General features: G+C 50.5%; 7 protein-coding genes across 7 annotated transcripts; 3 read left to right on the plus strand and 4 right to left on the minus strand.

Moving 5' to 3' along the window:
- Positions 1–154: 154 nt before the first annotated feature.
- Positions 155–1497, minus strand: Triagg1_1426 (uncharacterized protein; the record flags this gene model as incomplete). The annotated part of the gene is made up of 2 exons (XM_062895495.1): positions 155–550; positions 622–1497. The coding sequence occupies 2 exons, from the start codon at positions 1495–1497 to the stop codon at positions 155–157; spliced, it is 1272 nt and encodes a 423-aa protein (XP_062759765.1).
- Positions 1498–2819: 1322 nt separating this feature from the next.
- On the minus strand, positions 2820–4516 carry Triagg1_1427 (uncharacterized protein; the record flags this gene model as incomplete). The annotated part of the gene is made up of 3 exons (XM_062895496.1): positions 2820–3857; positions 3926–4239; positions 4306–4516. The coding sequence occupies 3 exons, from the start codon at positions 4514–4516 to the stop codon at positions 2820–2822; spliced, it is 1563 nt and encodes a 520-aa protein (XP_062759766.1).
- Positions 4517–7433: 2917 nt separating this feature from the next.
- Triagg1_1428 (uncharacterized protein) lies at positions 7434–7967 on the plus strand (the record flags this gene model as incomplete). The annotated part of the gene is made up of 2 exons (XM_062895497.1): positions 7434–7589; positions 7656–7967. The coding sequence occupies 2 exons, from the start codon at positions 7434–7436 to the stop codon at positions 7965–7967; spliced, it is 468 nt and encodes a 155-aa protein (XP_062759767.1).
- A 543-nt stretch (positions 7968–8510) lies between these two features.
- Triagg1_1429 (uncharacterized protein) lies at positions 8511–9346 on the minus strand (the record flags this gene model as incomplete). Its single annotated transcript, XM_062895498.1, has 2 exons — positions 8511–8917; positions 9022–9346. The coding sequence occupies 2 exons, from the start codon at positions 9344–9346 to the stop codon at positions 8511–8513; spliced, it is 732 nt and encodes a 243-aa protein (XP_062759768.1).
- Positions 9347–9762: 416 nt separating this feature from the next.
- Triagg1_1430 (uncharacterized protein) lies at positions 9763–11420 on the plus strand (the record flags this gene model as incomplete). Its single annotated transcript, XM_062895500.1, has 3 exons — positions 9763–10017; positions 10079–10419; positions 10472–11420. The coding sequence occupies 3 exons, from the start codon at positions 9763–9765 to the stop codon at positions 11418–11420; spliced, it is 1545 nt and encodes a 514-aa protein (XP_062759769.1).
- Positions 11421–11655: 235 nt separating this feature from the next.
- On the minus strand, positions 11656–13580 carry Triagg1_1431 (uncharacterized protein; the record flags this gene model as incomplete). Its single annotated transcript, XM_062895501.1, has 4 exons — positions 11656–11695; positions 11755–11904; positions 11970–13255; positions 13368–13580. The coding sequence occupies 4 exons, from the start codon at positions 13578–13580 to the stop codon at positions 11656–11658; spliced, it is 1689 nt and encodes a 562-aa protein (XP_062759770.1).
- A 2176-nt stretch (positions 13581–15756) lies between these two features.
- Triagg1_1432 (uncharacterized protein) lies at positions 15757–17283 on the plus strand (the record flags this gene model as incomplete). The annotated part of the gene is made up of 1 exon (XM_062895502.1): positions 15757–17283. The coding sequence occupies one exon, from the start codon at positions 15757–15759 to the stop codon at positions 17281–17283; it is 1527 nt and encodes a 508-aa protein (XP_062759771.1).
- Positions 17284–17943: the final 660 nt, after the last annotated feature.

Genomic DNA, 17943 nt, shown 5'->3' on the forward strand with positions numbered 1-17943 from the left:
TCGTCATCGCCGTGGATTAAAAAGTTTTATACAAGTGGCGAAAGTTGCGGGTGAAGAAAAGAAAAGAAAAATGGTCGCCATGTTGCACTCGTACACAAGATCCGGGTGTGTATTTGTACACGGAGTGCAAGAGTAATGCATCGCAATGCTTGCTCTACAATGAGCCGTTGGCAGACCTGGCATCGCCGGTGCCCTCCAACAGGGCCTCGGCCTCTTGGTTGTCCTCTGGCCCGCTCGACTCGGATCGGTCGTCCTTCTTGATCCGGTAGACGACAAACTTGTACATGCTGCGCAGCAGGCAGTAGAGCCAAAAGACGTTGAGGGCCTGCAGCGAGGCCAGCAGGACAAAGGTGATGACGTTGGAGATCCAGCACTTGTACTGCTGCGTCTCCCAGTTGAGCTCGTAAGGGCCCACGGTACGGAACTCGGTGAGAACGGAGTAGAGGATGCGAAGATTGATGTAGTGGCGGAGATAGCACCACACGATGATGTTGGAGACGTAGATGGGGATCACCAGCGGGCTATCGATATAATGAAGCGACTTTGACAGCTGTTGGGGAAACAGTGGTCAGTATCAGTTATACAGAGGAGAGATGACATGAACATGATTGCCACACGTACCGCAAGAAACACATCGCTAACGTCGTGTGTAATGTAGACGGCAACGCCCATGTGCGTAAAGTGGAAGCGGTAGCTCAGCCCAATGAGCGCCAGCGTCACCACATGGTGCGCCACCAGCTCCTTGTAGTCCTTGCGCGGCTTCTCGAAGCCCAGAAGCATCACAATGCCCTGCTGCGCCCAATACGCCGCCTGGAAGAGGTAATAAAACTTGAAGGCAGCCTCGTGAGAGCGGTGCGGAAAGTCTTCGTACATGCCCGCCGTGTTAAAGTACCAGACAGGGCTGCGGCTCATGACGTAGATTCCCGCCGGGCCCATGCAGCTAAAGTAGATGGCCGTGTACATTTGCTCGGCGAAGCGCATCTGCTTGCCTTTGCTCTTGATGCCGTTGATGCGGCCGAGCGGGATGAGCAGCTCCTGCATCATCAGCTCGCGGGTGAAGGACAGCACCACCGTGTAAAACGACACAAAGGCAACGTCCCAGAGCCCCTTGCCGTAGTGCACGGGCAGCGTCGGGTCGACATGGGCCTTTGGATTCGGCTGCTCGTACGACAGGAAGATGAAGCGGCTGACGGGGTTGGACTCGGTTGGGTTGACGAAATAGGCGGCAGCAAAGGTGATGAGCAGCATCAGCGGAATGGCCCACGTGTTTCGTACCGAGAAGCGCGCAAACCGTCTGAGCAGAGACCGGGCCTTTCGTCGCTTCCTGCGGTCCGTCGAGAGGCGCGAGGAAGAGCCATTGGGCGTGGCAGCGGAGGTTTCGGTAGCCCCGGGAAGCTGCTGATGCTGCCTCTGGCTGAGGCTCTGGGATTGACGCTGACGAACAGCCTGAGCTGGTGAAGAGGAGCTGAGCAACGGAGCGGCGTCGAGCCGAGCCATTGCTGCGAGAAAGAGGCTGACGGAGGTGATGTAAGCAAAAAAAAAAAAAAATCATAAAGGAGAGGTAAAAGGTTGAAGGAGGAAAAGGGAAGAAGAAAGTCTGGTGATGGTGTTGTGGAGGGCAGTTTACATGCTTTAAAAGGGACAAGGTCGCGGGGTGGTGTGCCCGGAAAGCGACTTGTGCAATACTTGTGGCTTTTCAGGCCAGGACGGGCTGAAACGGGCGTGCCATGGCCAGCTAGAGCCTTTATAAGCACTAGGTTTGATGGAGAGGCGGGCGTCTGAAGGTACCAACTTGGTATCCCGGAATGGCTGGCAGCTCTGATCAAGTACCGGCTGCTGCTCCAGCCAGAGTCCCGGCCCGACAAGAGAAGCGCCCGATGACGTCCATGGACCGGCCAGCCCTGGATCCGGGACTTTTGGTGCAAGATTGGAATTCAATGGAGAATAAGCCATCAATTCGTTCCATCTCACAGCCAGAATGCTTATTGTAAGTCCACTATAATTACCTGTAAACCTCTGCTCTTGCTAGTATCTACTGCCCTGTAATGCCATCGTCAGAGTGTATGTACATGTGCCATCAATGCTTCCACCATCACATGCTTCCATTCTACTGACCCGCTGAGCTGGACCCGCTGCTGTGGGATCAACATGGACTGATCCAACGCCTTTCAGGGTTCAAAGACGCTAAATCTTTTCTTTTTCAGGGCCATCGTGATGCTAGCCAGCGATGGATGGGCCTCTTCATACTCCTGGCTAAAATCCCCCCCTAAATCACGGTCGCACGGGTTCCGCGGGCTCGGGCTGCCTCAAAGGATCAATAAGATGGGCACGAATCGAATCCTTTCCACTGCCGCGACTGCATGCCTTTTTGAAATTATTCAATACCATCTCCACAAACTATGCTCTATCCTGTGTTAGCAGCCGCCGAACCGGTGTGGCTCTCGGGTTTGCGGGCGATGGCTATCGCCGGATTGGAGTCTCGAATAACAGTTGAGGCTAGGCATAGAAGACGAAAGTGATTTGACGAGGGCGCACACAAACAATTAGATGATTGTGTCAACAATCAACACTCTAGAACCTACATCACCCCGTAAAACATCATCTAGAACCTCATGGATCGTGCCATGCCGTACAACAAAAAGTTCATATCCACCAATTCAACATCTGGCGTCAAACAAAGGCCGTTTTCTGCCTCTCAGTTCAGGCTCACTGGTATCAAAACCGCGTAAATCAAACCATGCCAACCGTTTACCCAAACTCCCAAAATCCCCCTCTCCATCAAATCATCCGTACAACAGAATACACAAGCAACAAGACATTCAGGTAGTCCACCGACGCGGCGCATCAAGCCGATTGAGAAGCTCCTTGTGCTCGCTCTGGCCCGGCAAATGCAATCCGCTCGAAATGGCATGTGTGCGTCCATGGCGGTACTCCCAACCATTTAGACCGCCCTTGTCCGCCTGAGTCTCGTTTCCTCTTCTCATGATCTTCTCCTTCTCCGCCAGCAGCACCTTGAGCTCTGGTTTGACCTCGTACACGGTCCGGGCCCAGTAATCGAAATTCTCAAACTCTACCGGGTCTCTGCCCTCAAACTCGGTCATGTCATCTTCTTCGCCGTCGCTACGAATGTCTTCGGCGTTTTTGCCGCTGAGGACTCGCACTGCGACCTTGAGAATGGCGTAGGACCAAATCACCATGAGGCCCTGTAGGGCAATGAGAAACGTAAAGAAGCCGATGAAGATGCTCCTGTTGGCGCAAACCATGCCTTGTGGCGAGTAAAACGGCTCGAGAAGTCTCCATCCGGTGGACTGGGGTAACGGACCCTGAAGATTCGCCATGGATCCTTGAAAGCAGTCGTGTGGCACGAGGCGACCCGTGTCGTAGTAAACGCTGTGAATGACGACGAGGAAGAATACGTGGCGAGTCGCGAGCCAGACGACGACAAAGACTCCAAAGAGGCCGTCGCAAAGCTTTCTATAACCCAGGTATTTGGCACACTTGGCAAACTGCAGACAAGCTGTTAGCGATTCTCTTCTCCGAAAAGGAGGGACCAGGAGTGTAGACGTAACTGGAAAGATGAGATCAACAACATCCATGATGATGAGAGTCAAGTTGCCGACGCGCGTGAAATGGTACGAGTACGAGGCGGCAACCAGCGCAATGGTGGCAAAGTGGTGCACAATCGTCAACCAGTAATCCTTGCGCTGCTTCTCGATATGGACAACGAGCATCTGCTGAAGCCAAAAAGCCAGCTGCGTAAGAAAATAAAACTTCATGGTTCCGCTAATCTCGCGGCTGGGCCATTCGGTCCAGAGCTCGGTCATGTTGAGACAGTAGGGGGAAGTGTACCAGATGTACTATCCACGTCAGTCAGCCTGCTATAACCAGTTTCAGGAAGACACAAAGGTCGAAATAAAGGACATACAAGACCAAGGGGCCAAAAGACAGAGTAGTGGATAATGTTCCACGCCTGTTCAGAAAAGCGAGCCACGTCCTTCTTCTTGGAGATGCCGCCACGTCGCGCCAGAGGGCAAAGCACAAAGGTCATGACGGCATGGCGCAGACCAGTGAAGAAGACGACAAAGAAGGTGATGAAATAAAAGTCATTTCCGCTGTTTGCGTACAGTCCAGTGTCGGGGTTGTAGTGGGAGAGCTCGAAGTAGGGCCTCGTGTAGACGCGAGATTTGGGAATCATCAAGTGGCTGAGAAAGAGGAGGGCCAAAAGATTAAATGCGACAGCTATCCATCCTCAACGTCAGTATTTCGAGTCAATTCAATGAAAGAAAGTTGGTAATGATGGCTCACGGGTTTGGCTATCGACCAGAGTCTGCTTGATCGTGCGGCATGGGATTGTCCGGCTCCTATACCTCATGACAACTTCGTGCACATTATCGCGGACCGGCAGCTCGATGGGGATGACGGGATCTTGAGGGCCAAGTCGTATTGTTGGAATGCCCTTGGGGTCGTTGGCATAACCGACATAGTCGTCTGCCGTGTCATCTATCTTGTCACCCATCTTTGATGACTGGATGATGATGGTGACGAAGAAACAATCAATCTCTGCGGATGCTAGAGATTTGGTGTGAATTTTGCTAGAAGAGGGGATAGGCGACGTAATTCAGATGATCGGGGATGAATAGGGCTGGGCTTGAATCGAGTCCAAGCCAGAGTCGGGTGTTGTTTATTCGTCTCTGCGAGATGCGGAATGGAAAGATTCCGAGATGTCAAGATGAAATCTTTGCTTTCTCTGCTTGGAGATTGTTTTGTGGAAATGGAGACAGGAGAAAATACACATAAAGAGAAGAAGACTTGACAGATGGATCCAAAACTTGGGCGCCTGGGCAGCTGGAGAGTGGGCTCGACAGTTGCCTCACTTTTCATATTTCACTTTGGCCGTTTGCCAGATCCACCTCGCCAGAGTGAATGTATCGACTTGCTCGGGGCAAGCAGACGAGGCTTGGCGTGTGAAGGATAAGATTTCAGCCCTGAGATTGGGCAATTATCGTTGGCTTTGACCGGTGATACGTATAGTTTGGTAATGGTTTGGTAGCAAGCATGGAATAATGAAGTGATGCTAACAAACTTGATGATTTGAGATTTCGAATGGAAACTCGATGGAGAGAGGAGGAGACATGTCCAAGGCGAGCCAGTTGTGACGACGCCATTGTATCCCTCTACCCTTGGTGAGGATGTGATGGGTCCTTGTACATCTTTGTATATGGGGTTTGTGGCGATTGGCGTATTTACACTCGCCATGTTGGATCCATTCGAGTTTTTTTTTTTTCGAGCAGTTGGTTTGTTTAAATACCGGGCCTGGTCCCATGATGAGGTTTAAACTTTGCAGTGTATCAGGACAACGCACATGTATGTATTCGCGCATCACGACACGCCTCCAGATTAGATGTTTGTACCTGTTCTATGGAGAAACTAGAAACATATACTTGTTTGTGATTTACGAGTCAACAAGATCATGATGAAAAGGCCAATGCATCTAGTTCAGACTCTGTTCACCCCCGTGCGGGATCCCGACACAGCACGCATGCTCACTGCCAACTCCTCGTCGCGTGTAAGAACAGCCCAATTCGTTATCGCATATAGACTATTTCTCTACTTATTTTGGTATCTTTGGAAATTGTGGCTTTTTGATATTGAAACCCAATCTACTATAGTGCCCCGTATCACAGTTGCTTTGGACTCAACTCTATATGCAAAGCAACTCTATGCCGATTCATGTGGCGGCGGCCACACAACAAGCCATTCAGCCCAGAAATCCACAGCACTAAATGACGGCCCGGTGCCTTAAATGCGGGTACGAGAAACCTCCATGGCGATCTGCGGTAGATTCTAGATGAATGGCTGGGTGTGCTTGTGTGTACCGTAGCATCAATTGTCAATGTTTGTTTCCATCTCGATATCAATCTTGATCTTGTGCCGTGCCGAGCCCGGCTTGTGCTGCCTCATATCCATGTCAGGATACCCTCATCGCCGGTACTACTACAGGTATACTGAACTGCCACTCAACTGCTCTGCTTGCACAAACTCGTATTATTTTAGATCCGGGAACCAACACGAACATGGCCACTGCCAGCATCCGCTAGCATTCATCATCTCACGGGCATCCGTGCGTTAAAAAGGCTCAGTTCATGTTCCCTCCCTTGCATCGCATCCCCGCGCCTCCACCAATACAATCAATGGCAGGGATTTTTGGCTGCATTCTGGGTCCCTCAAGGCGCAGCGGCTATTCTAGTTCCCCCCAGCCTCTGTCAATGTGTGTGTTTCAGCGGCTTGAATCAGAGTCGAGTTGATAGCCATTCCAGATCTCTCTGATGCTCACGAAGCCGGCGGCTCTATACTCTCTAATAACATACACAGGCAATAATAACACGAGCATGTGCATATACTCGTAACACTCTAGAGAGCGCGTCTGCCTTGTCTACTCTACTGTCGATCCCTGTAGATGATCAACTGCCAGACATGGATCCCGAGACACGAAATGGCTGCATCGTATCGGCTTGCTTGCCCAGAGGCAATCAATCAATCAACCAGCCATTGCTAGTCTGCCCAAGCTGAAAAATGACCAGAGAGAGACACGAAGCAAATGTGCCGCATCGAATCCCCGGCCCGCGTAGCCGCCCAGCAATTCATTGGCCCGTCATCCTCAGATACATGGTCCAAACAATGCACTTGATTTGTTGTTTACCCGTCAAGTGTGTTTCTTCCTGCTCTCTCCGCCATCTTCACCCTCTTCACCCCCTCCTCTGTATTCTATCTAGTAAGAGCTGGACATGGTATCCCGTTGAATTCTCCCTCCCTCCAACAAATACGCCGCTGCGTGCAATACTACAATATTACTCTCAATCACACGCCCAGACACGGGCCCCCTGCCCTGCATCTACCTAGCCGGGGCCCTTGATTGCTTCCGTCATCCGATCCTGCATTGCTACGATACGGCATTTCGTGCTTTTTCGTGCAGAACGGGACGTGGGAAGCAAAGATTGGGAGGGGAGCTCACGTGGGAAGCAAAAAAAGCGCCAACCATTGACAGCTAATTGATTGATTGATTGCCTGTCACTGTCACTGTCACTGTCACCTCCAGTCACTGGCCCGGCCTGCTCGTCTAATAATATTTTCAGCTCTGCCCTTCGGCTCTCTTCTGCCCTCAATCTCTTCTCTTCATCTACAGCATCTTCTTCAGCATCTTCCACCACTGCGAGGTCACATCACATCAGCCTTGCTGCTTCTTCTTCCTTCATCTTCATCGTCATCGTCATCATCGTCATCATCATCTTCATCTGCATCCTCCACCCCATGTCGACGCCATACATGTCACCATCGTGAGCATCTGGCCCGCCGTTGTGCTGCTCTCCTCCATTCTTCCATCTTCGTCTCCACACCAACGATATACAACATCTCCGCTTCCCCCACGGCCCCAAATGACACGAGGCTACTGTCCAAGCTCCTATGGCATTGTCCAGATGGTTGCCCGCGCCGTGGGCTGGATGACGAGCGTCACGACGTTGGTGATTCTGGCCTTCATCATCAACCAATGGGCAGACAAGGGCGGTGCCATCGCCGCTGGCCTCGTGGGGGTGAGTTGATCTCTAGCTACTCAATTGTAACTACCATGGCCTAACCGTTGCTCCCAACTGCTGCAGTCCGCCATCGCCATCCTCAATGACTCGTGGATCGTCGTCGCCAAGCTCGATCGGGCCCTGGGCTTCAACCCACTCTCCCCGGCCCGTGCCCTCCTCCACGATCTCTTCGCCCTGGCCATTTCGCTCGGCGGCATCGTCATGATTATATTCTCGCGCTACACGTACCCGGCCGATGGCTTTGCCGCGCTCGAGAGCGATTCCTCGCCTCAAATCACAGACGCGGCGGGAGAGACCGACGTCATCAGCAGAGAGGGCTTTTCGCAGAACAAAATGCTGTCCGTTGCGGTGTGGACGCTCACGGCTGTGGTGTAAGCTTTGCTCAGGCACTCTCTTCCTGCATCACGGTCGCTAACTGGAGAGAATAGCATATGGAGATTTATATTCATCGTCTGGGGCGGATTCGAGTGCTTTTTCGAGTTCCGACATATTCATCACACGCGACCTCGGCGGCGAGAGCGGCGAGAAATGGTTCAGGTCTAACAGTGGTCTTCTGACAGTGGCCTTGACGGCTAAACTCATGCATTCATCTGGCGTTTAATGGTTGACATTTTGGGAGTTTGGAAGGAATTTACAGGGCATGGTGCTACGGCAGGCAAGGATGATGGATTTTACGTTGTACACATCAAGCAGCGGTGATATACCCTCATGTGATATGAAGAAGCGGACATGCTCATGGTTGTTTATTTGTCTGGCCTTTGAAACAGACAGCGCGCGCAAGGAATTCCGAGATGAAACAAAAGAATTGATTTGCCAAGTTCCGTCTCGAGACCCAATTCGATTCATATTATGTTTCCATCGTCTATACAACCGCGCAAAACAAAAAGAAAAACTATTACCAACTCAACAAAGACACCATCACTCCCGTCTTGTAACTTTCGCTTGCCTGCTGTTGATGAAATAATACAGCGGCAGAAACAAGACGGAGCAAACCACAGTCACGCCCGCGCTATACAGCTGCCACAGAAACACCAGCAGCGGCCCCAGATACGGCAGCACAAAGGCCACAAAGTCGTTTGTCTGATACAAGTCCTCCTGGCTGGCAATGTAGTATCTCAGCCTCTCCTGCCCCGGCCCAGCCAGCGCAGACGAGTTTCGACCGTCGGGCTGGTATTTCGGCGCCAGTTGGCCCGGCTCGGACGAGGATCCTTGGGCGAGGCGCAGGACGGAGAGGAGCTTGACGGAGGAGCTGTGGAAGGGCACGAACCAGATGGAAAATGTCTGGCGGATGGAGACGTAGAGAGTGTTGTTGCGCTGGTCGAAGACTGTGTGTGTGAGGGCTCCAGGTTAGCAAAATATGCGCGAGACATGGGGCACACCGCTCATTTCTTATGATGAGGACCAGAGTTGATTGTGGTGCATGACTTACCAGATGAATCAACTGTGAGGTCAATTTTCGGACTCAGCGTGCGATACCAGCGGTAAATTCCCAGGATGAGCCAGCGCGAGTCGAGATCCCTGGCCAGCGGGATGGCGCCCTTGGAGATGGACGGGACGCGACAAAAGGGATGGATAAAGGCGGCGTTGGAGAGGAAATACGTGTTGAGCGTGTCTTGCTGCTGCTGCGGCGAGCCTTTGGTGAGGGTGTTGATGACGGCGGCGATTTCTTGGACTGAGAATTTGCAAGTTGAGTTTAGTTCATCTATGGACAATGCTTTCAAAGAGAGGAAGAGTGTAGTACCTGGATTCTCCATGATGCTTTCTTCTTGTTGTTTATGTTGTATTGCTCGCGTCTGTTAACAGAGGTTGATGGGATTGAGATTCAAGTTGCATGTGAAAAGTGCAGATTCCGGGATTCTATGATTTATTACAAACGTCTCAGTTAATTTCCTCGGTTTCAGGGATCTGATCCTGCTTAGCACAATCACATGCAAAATCGCGGCATCGCAATCACGCATCATCTCGAGTGCCAGGAATGGATCCATGAGTTCATCCATGTGGAGCGTCTCATTGCGGCCGTGACGTCACCATCACGAATGCTCAATGCCTTTAATCATATAAATAAAAACAAAAAGTAAATATAAAAGACCTCAATTCTTCTACTATCATTCCAGCTTCATTTGCATGTCTTTTTGATTCTAAAAGCTGGACAGCGATTGCATGAATCAACATGCCTCAAAGCTCGGATCTTACGAATCCGCTCCTCCACCCGCTTCTTTTCCTCTATCAGTTGCTGCAATGGTTCATCAATAAAGCTCTTGCTCCGTATCCCCCTCGGGAAATCGACCAATTGACGCGCCCAAAGATTGCCATTATCGGTGCTGGGTTGACGGGCGTTTCGGCGGCGGCTCATTGCGTTGGCCATGGCTTTGACGTGACGATTTTCGAGGCCGGGTCGAGGGATCGACTCGGTGGTATTTGGAGCGTGAGTTTCTATAATTCAAACCAAGGAAGAAAATGATTGATTAACTGACTGGCTTGTGTAGAGAGTCAATGACACGTCTGGCCTGCAAATCCACTCCCTCATGTACCGCTTCCATCCCTCCGTCAAATGGGAGGGCGGCTACCCCAATCGCAAGCAAATCGTCGACCAAATCGAGCAAGTCTGGAAAGCCTACCACTTGGACAAGAAGACAAAATTCGGCGTCAAAGTCAAGGGCCTCAAGCAGGACGACAAAGGCCGTTGGCTTGTCAACAACGACCCTTCCCTTGGACACTTTGATGGCCTCATTGCGGCGATTGGGACTTGTGGTGATGCCAAGATGCCGCATATCCCCGGCATGGAGAAATTCAAAGGAGAGATTTACCACTCTAGTGATTTGACCGGGTACGTTGCAGTAGAAAAGACTGGGATTGTTCATCATTAACACCCGCTGTAGGAAAGACGCCAAGGACAAGCACATCGCCATCATCGGAGGAGGCGCTTCAGCCGTAGAAGCCCTGGAATTCGCCTTTGCCGCCGGAGCATCCAAAGTGTCCATCCTCTCTCGATCAGACAAATGGATCATCCCACGAAACATGATTGTAGACACGCTCCTCAGCCTCAACGTCTTTGGCCAAGAGACTCTCTTTTCCTTCATCCCCGAGTTTCTCCTCCGCAAGTTCTTTTACCGAGATCTCCAAGATCTGGCTCCTACTCACGATAAAGGCATCTTCATGGGTACTCCCATGGTCAACTCCGACGTCATGGACAAACTGCGTCAAGGCAAAGCTGAATGGGTCCGCGGCGATATTCTCGGCTTCACCAGCCGCGGAGTCACCGTCAACCGTCGTTCTCGCGGTGTTCCCAAAGACGGCCCCGGCCACGAACAGCTCATCAAGGCCGACATCGTCGTCATGGCCACGGGCTTCAAGAGACCATCGCTGGCGATCCTCCCTGACGAATGCTTCGACGAGCCGTACGGCCCGCCAAACTGGTATCTGCAGACATTCCCCCCCGCGCATCCGTCCATCTCAGCCATCAACTCGACCTTTGTCGAAGCCATTGGCACCGTTGGTAACTGGCACATTGGCATCTACACGCGTATTCTTCTCATGTTCCTGCTGGACCCCCTGACGCGGCCGAGTCGGTGGTGGATGGAGCGCTGGATCGACATGACGCGCACGCTCAAGAAGTTTAGCCCGACGGGGGCGTTCGACTTTTTCACGTATCTGGAGCTCGTCTGGTGGTTTGTGTTTTGCGTGGCGTTTAACCCGTTCCGCTGGAAGTGGGCGCTGTTTGTGTTTACGGGGCTGGGGATTGGGATTCCGGATGCTATTATACAGCAGGAGAGGAAGTTTATGAATGGGGATGGATATAAGAATAGAGATGAGGGAGTCAGTGTTTAAGGGTGCAGCATTGTCATGAGGGGATATGTATCAATATGGGCTTGTTTTACTTGGGCTTAGAATGGCTATGGGGCCCGACATTGTTACTCAGAATCATGAGAGTAACATCGAGAATGTCGAGATATGTAGATTCAAGCGTCATTCTACAATATATACAACTTTTAGAAAAGGTGCAATTACTACTCAGTTCATCACCAACCAAGCAACTCTCACTCCCTCGGCCATCACTATCCACTCAGCCAAAAATCCTATTAACAATCTTTTCCAGCCCATTCCTGTGAACCACACTTGTCAATATCGCATATACAAAACCAGCAAAGCTCGCAAAACATACCTTGGAGGGGTAGGAATGTAATTCCTCTGGTACTCTTCAATCTCGTCCACATCTTTAAAAAGGTCCACCTCTTCAGGCTTATGGATCGACGTCTTGCGGATGAATTTGTACCCAAAGTACAACACTGGATAAATAAATATCATGGAGTATCTACCCACAAGATCAAAGTTAGATCATCTCCTCTCTCAAAATCATACGTCTCACCAAATACTCACGAGAACAAAAAGTCGGCAATGTTCCAATACCCAGGCAACGGCAAGAAGACGGTATATCCACCCACAAACGCCATCACAAACGTCCACACCAGCGCATACCAAGCCGCGTACGGCATGAACCACGCCTTGTAAGGCAGCGAGTCGCGGCTGATGCCTTGTGCCTTGAGAGCCCGGTGGAAGCACAAGTACGACACGCACACGGCGCAAAAGTTGATGAGCTGCGACGCCGTGACGAGAGACACGAACCAGTTGAGCACCACGGCCGTGTTCGACGACAGCTGGAGGAACGAGAGGAGCGCAAACAGCAGGACGAAGCCGACGCAGTAGACTGGCACGCCGGCCTTGGTGCACGTCGTCAGAAATCTCGGTGCTTTTCCCTCCAGGGCGAGTCCGTACAGTGATCGAGAAGCACAGTAGACGTACGAGTTTCCGGCCGAAAAGGCAGCCGTCAGGATAGCCGCGTTGACGATGTGAGGCAGCACGTCGATTCCGAGACGGTTCATGGCAACGACGTAAGGAGAAGCGGCAGCGCCTGGTTTCGAGCTCGCAAAGGCCGCAATCAGCTCCTTGTCGTTGTACGGAACCAGAATCCCGACACACAGCGATCCCAAGATGAAAAAGGCCGTCAGCCGGTAAAACACAGCATTATACGCCCTCGGCATCACCACGCGAGGATTCTCAGCTTCACCCGCCGCCATGGAGACGTAATCCGGACCAGCAATGGTAAACGCCGCCAGGATGAGACACTGCAGAAAGCCCAGCCACCGGCCCAAGGCACCCTCGTAGTACAGCTCAGCAAAAGATCCGGGCTCGTTCCAGAACCGGAATCCGAAACGGTCGTGCTTCGGGTTCCCGCCCAGCATGACGACAAAGGTGAAGATGATCAAGCCGACAATGAGCACCACCTTGCCAATAGCCGCCCAGAACTCCGTCTCGCCGTACCACTTCACCGCCAGCACGTTGATCAGAGCGTACAAGACAATGACAATGGCTATCAGTGCGCCGGTGGGAATCGCGTCGGTCCAGTAGCGAATGATGAAGTTGCACGCCGTCACTTCAAACGGCACCAGCGCAGCTTCAAAGATGAAGAAGTTCCATCCCGTCGCAAATCCAAACGCTTCGTCGACGTAGCGGCCCGCGAATCGGATAAAGGGCGAGGGGATGGGTAGGTATGTGACCATTTCGGCCATGCAGAGCGTTACGGCGAGGACGACGGTGCACCAGAAGCTGAAGGCGATGAACAGGCTGCCCGGGCCGCCATTGAGGAGGCCTTTTCCGATTTGAACCTATAAATGGAGTAAAATGAGAAACAAGAACAAAGCTTGAACGAGCCAAAAGTGCTTCATTTTATTTGTTGTGTTCAGGGGATAGGTGAAGGAAAGACTGTGTAATACGCACATAGAGAACGGTTCCAATGGTGCCTCCGATGCCAATGAGCTGGATGTGTCTGGCCTTGAGCTGTCGATGAGTCGTGTTTCGCTTCGTTTCGCCAGAGGACATGGAGATTCGGATGTCGTTGAGAGATTCCGTGCCGTTTGCGGTGATGCCGCCTTTGTCGGCCTGTCCTTGTTCATGGCCGGCGTACGCTGGAGGGCCAATTGGAGACGCCATGGCACTCAATTGCCGTCTGCCTCGATATTTTCTATCCAATTGCTCTAGATTTTGATACACAATTCAGAGCCGGTATGGCGAAGCGGTAATCGGGCTCTCGTTTCAAGATGCTGGAATCGAGAGTGGCTATATCGCAGGTAATCGGCGAAAGGTGGGCGGTGATTCCAAGACCCAAAGGTCAAGGAGCGAATTGAGGTACACAGAAACCGTGTACACCGCGAAAAGAGTAGAAAAGCAAAGCTGTTACAATGCTCCCCGACTCTTTCAGCGTATAGACTTGAGAAGAAGAGAGAAGAACTCGACTACGAATTCCATTCGTCGCGACTTTTTCCTCTTCGTTTTCCTTTCAGTGAATGATTTCGGTTGGGGGGAAGCACAGCTGCAGTACTAGTAGTAATATTCTCTCAGTGAGACACCTAATCAACCAAACCCGAGTAAGACAAGACACAAGAGTCGTACAGAGCAAGCCGGAAAAAAATGATGAACCAAAGACAACGGGCCACTCGTTCCCTATATTTATCCCCCCCCAACCCAGTTCCTGTTCCCGTTTTCTTAGAGCCGAGCCGAACTACCTAGCTCTGCGGGTCTCGTTTTTTGCGTGGGCCGAGCTATCTCACCAAGCATGAGAGACCGAGACATGGATTGCTCGCTGTCTTGTCTTTTAGCTTCTGAAAGCGGCCTGGTCAAAGGGCTGTGCCAAGGAAGAAAAGGCTGCAAATGATGGACGGGTGCCCCCGTTTTGAGACATGAACATGACATATGGGTTTTGAAGAAGGGGGGGGGGGTTTGGCCGCAATCAAGCTGGGAGAGTGTACAAGTAAGAGAAGCTTCCCCCCCGCAAATGACAATTCCGGCGATGGCAAGGTTCTACATCTCTTGGGTTCATCATCGTAGATCATTTGAATAAAATACCGTATTTCAAGATTCTTTCTCCTCTGCCAATTCAAACAATGGAGCGGCATTTGAAAATTTGACAAAAAAAAACCCCCCCGTTGGCCGTGACTGCAGACTAATGCACCCCCCAGCATTAGTCTCTCGCTGATCTTTGAAGAAATTTGGGGGAAAGCAGAAGCGTGGGGTCAAAAAGGCCATGGGCCATGACAAGCCTGTTTAACATGTCCAAGTCCAAGAAGAGTAAAAAAGCATGCCATCTCTTGGACGGGCAGCAAGTCGGTGACAAGGTGACGGGGCTCCATGTAAGACCATCCTCCACATGTTCAAGACATTTCCCCCAATCAACACCATGGAATCTGCTCAACTCTCTCCACCATGTTCAATCTCAAGCGTCCCGCAGCCTCGGCTCAAGGGAATCGGTAATGACATCACCCCTAGTCGCCGATTCGATCATGGACTTGGCTTGAAACCTTTGCAGAACGCTGTCGGCCAGACTTTTTCGATTGGTTGCCCAAAGATGCTTTGAATCAAAGCAAAATTAGACTGGGAAAGTATCAAATTCCATCCAGTCCATGGCTGAGGTGACTTTTCACATTGGGGCCATCGGGCTTGGTTACACTTTCATCATGATGGATGCGCGGGATGATCCGTCGGGCTGATACATGCAGCTAATCAAACAGCCAGAGTTGTACCATTTATTAGCACGAAAAGGCCATGCTGCTTTCGAGACACTAAAGCTGTTATTCATACAAGGCAAACAATTAGCCACGAGCTCCAATCAGAAAGTAGTTTCTTACTTGTGCGGCTCTCTCCCACGCATACAATCATCGTGCCGCTAGAATGCTCGCTCATCAGATCACTGGTTTCCGGACGACACCGTAGCATCCGGACCAAGCCGAAAGAATCTCATGAAAGGTGGTATTGAGAAATTCTTGAAAAAAGCAAAATATGATGCAGTTGCTATTAATGATTATGACCCACTGGTACAAAATCGCGAAAGTTACCAGTGAGGCGCGAGCCCACCGCCAGCCACCAACCTTTTCTACAGGATATACATTTCTGTTACTTTCCGTGCGTGATAGCCTCATTTTATCCTTTGATAAGAAATATATATATATATATATATATATATATATATATATATATATATATATATCCATAAGTCTGTCTAATTTTACTCCACCACTTAGACAACCTATTCAAAGCTGATATATTTTCTCTTTCTATCCGCTACACCTCCCGACTTGTCGCCTTCCGATACTGTCATAAAAAACCCCCCAAAATGTCGGAGGAAACTACAATTACACCTGCATCCTGGATGTATCTTCCAGCAGAACTACGATTAATGATTCTAAACCGGCTAATCAACCTTCTCTACCGGTCAAGAAAAGGAAACGCCCAGGAGCTAAAACGTCAATGGTGCGCCTATCATGCCGTTTCTCGAGAATGGCAGGCATTCTTTGAACGTTTGAGTTTTGCGTGCCTCACCTTGCATCAGTCAGACCTTGCGGAGTTCGGCAAGATAATGCAAGGTAACAACAATCGCCAGATGTCCGTAACATTCGTCTGCCTGCGCATAGAACTCCCAGAGTATGACTGCAAGAAATGCAAAAAAAGAGAATCACCCGACGAAGTCAGAGCAAACCAACGTTTGTTCACAACAGCAGTTTGGGAGCTGTTTTCGATTCTATCTCAATGGAAAGAGCACGGTGAAGTTGGACTCGAGATTAGTGTTCACTCTCCGAGCGACGCCCTTCACTATTGTCAGGAGCTCAAGAGCCGAATCCATCGCAAAGCGAACATGAAGCAGAGATACTCAAAACCCAGAGCAGAAAAGAAGACAACTCACGGCTGGAGGCGAGGGAAACGGGTCCATAAGCCCCCTGTCGGTGCTAAACTCAGAGTCTTTGGACATCCCAGAGGGCTAGGCTTCGACTTGCGGACATCGTTGGCCCGGAAGCTAGGAACCCTGCCCAAGGTCAAAGTGGTGACATATCTACTCATTCGTCGGCAGTTTTACCGCCACTTCTCTGTGCCAAAAGCTTTGGGGCCGATGATGAAAAGTTTGCCTCGCCTAGAGCACCTTTCGTACGAGCCATGGCGAGGAATTGATACCAAGAAGATCGCTGGCCGGCAGATACGAGACGAACAGCACACCCGTTTATTTCTTGACGTTATACAGCGCCATAAAAGCCTACGGTCGGTGTCAATGTTTGAGAGCTTCAACCCTGACCTGCATACTAAGAAGAAAAGGGAAGCATATCCCGCCTTGGGCCAAAGTGTTGCGAAAACAAGCCGAAACTTGGAGAGTCTATGCGCCACATTCAACGTCGACGCCAAAGATTTCTTCTACGCGTTTTTCCCAACCCAGAATCCAAAACCGCTGCCCAACATGTCGTGGAGCAACCTAACAGATCTAAGCCTTTGCTCAGAGCTGCTTGTCCCGGCGCACTACAACAAGCTGATCCAAGTTGCAGCGGCAGCGGCCCTCCAGATGCCGAAACTGAGATGCATGGAGCTATGGAACAGCGAGACACATGCCACGTCGTGCATATTTAGATACTTTCCAATGTCCGGACGACGACGATACATACAGCTACTTAGCACCTGGGGTGGACGACTTGGTACACAAGCAATTGCATGCTGGCGGGAGGTGGCGGACCGTGTTGCTGGCTGTGAGCTCCGGCAAGAATCGCTTTACCTTGATGCACATGTGTTTGACAATTATGCGTCTGTCATGCAATACCTATTCCTGAGAACTGGGCTCTTGTCTCCAGTATCTTTGTACGACACGGCAGTTGGGCTCTAGATGTATCAATCGACCTAGGCTTGTTGACCATTGGATACAATATTGAATATCTAATGGAGATATCTTTAGACTATCAACAGCATATGTTGGGGGCTAGTAAAGGAGAATGATATTCAGCAACCCTTGTCACAAAGTTTCAATTCGTTACAAGGTAACTAATGAATAATAATACCGAGAACTCTCTAGAGAAAAATATGGCGATAGTAGCAAATACTAGATTGAAATGTTGATAGTAGCAGATACCTACACAAAGAGCTGCACAAATATCTTAGGTATTTGACATTTATTAGATACCTAGATATATAGAAGTGAGTAAATAAAACGTTTTCCTCCACATCCTGTTCCAACACTTGAACCTCATTGCAATCGCTAGGATACTAGATAGCAGAGGTGGAATGCTAGCCAGTTCAACATTTCCCTCAATGAGCTGTTCAAGTCACATCACAAAAACATAATAAGCCAATAATCACTATCCTAATTCAATTGTGCTATGAGAATACATCTAGATATAGCGTACAATGCACGAAACTGGTGGGTATACACTCCACCCAGCTCCTCTCTCTCCCAAAATCACATCAAGGAAACACGAACCGCAATTTTTGTTTGTTTGCTGCCACCCAAAAACAAAGGAAAAGTCGGCATCTTGTCGGCCGGTGATGC

This window comes from Trichoderma aggressivum, assembly GCF_033847375.1.
Source record: "Trichoderma aggressivum f. europaeum strain CBS 100526 chromosome Unknown scaffold_003, whole genome shotgun sequence".
NCBI lineage: Eukaryota > Fungi > Ascomycota > Sordariomycetes > Hypocreales > Hypocreaceae > Trichoderma > Trichoderma aggressivum.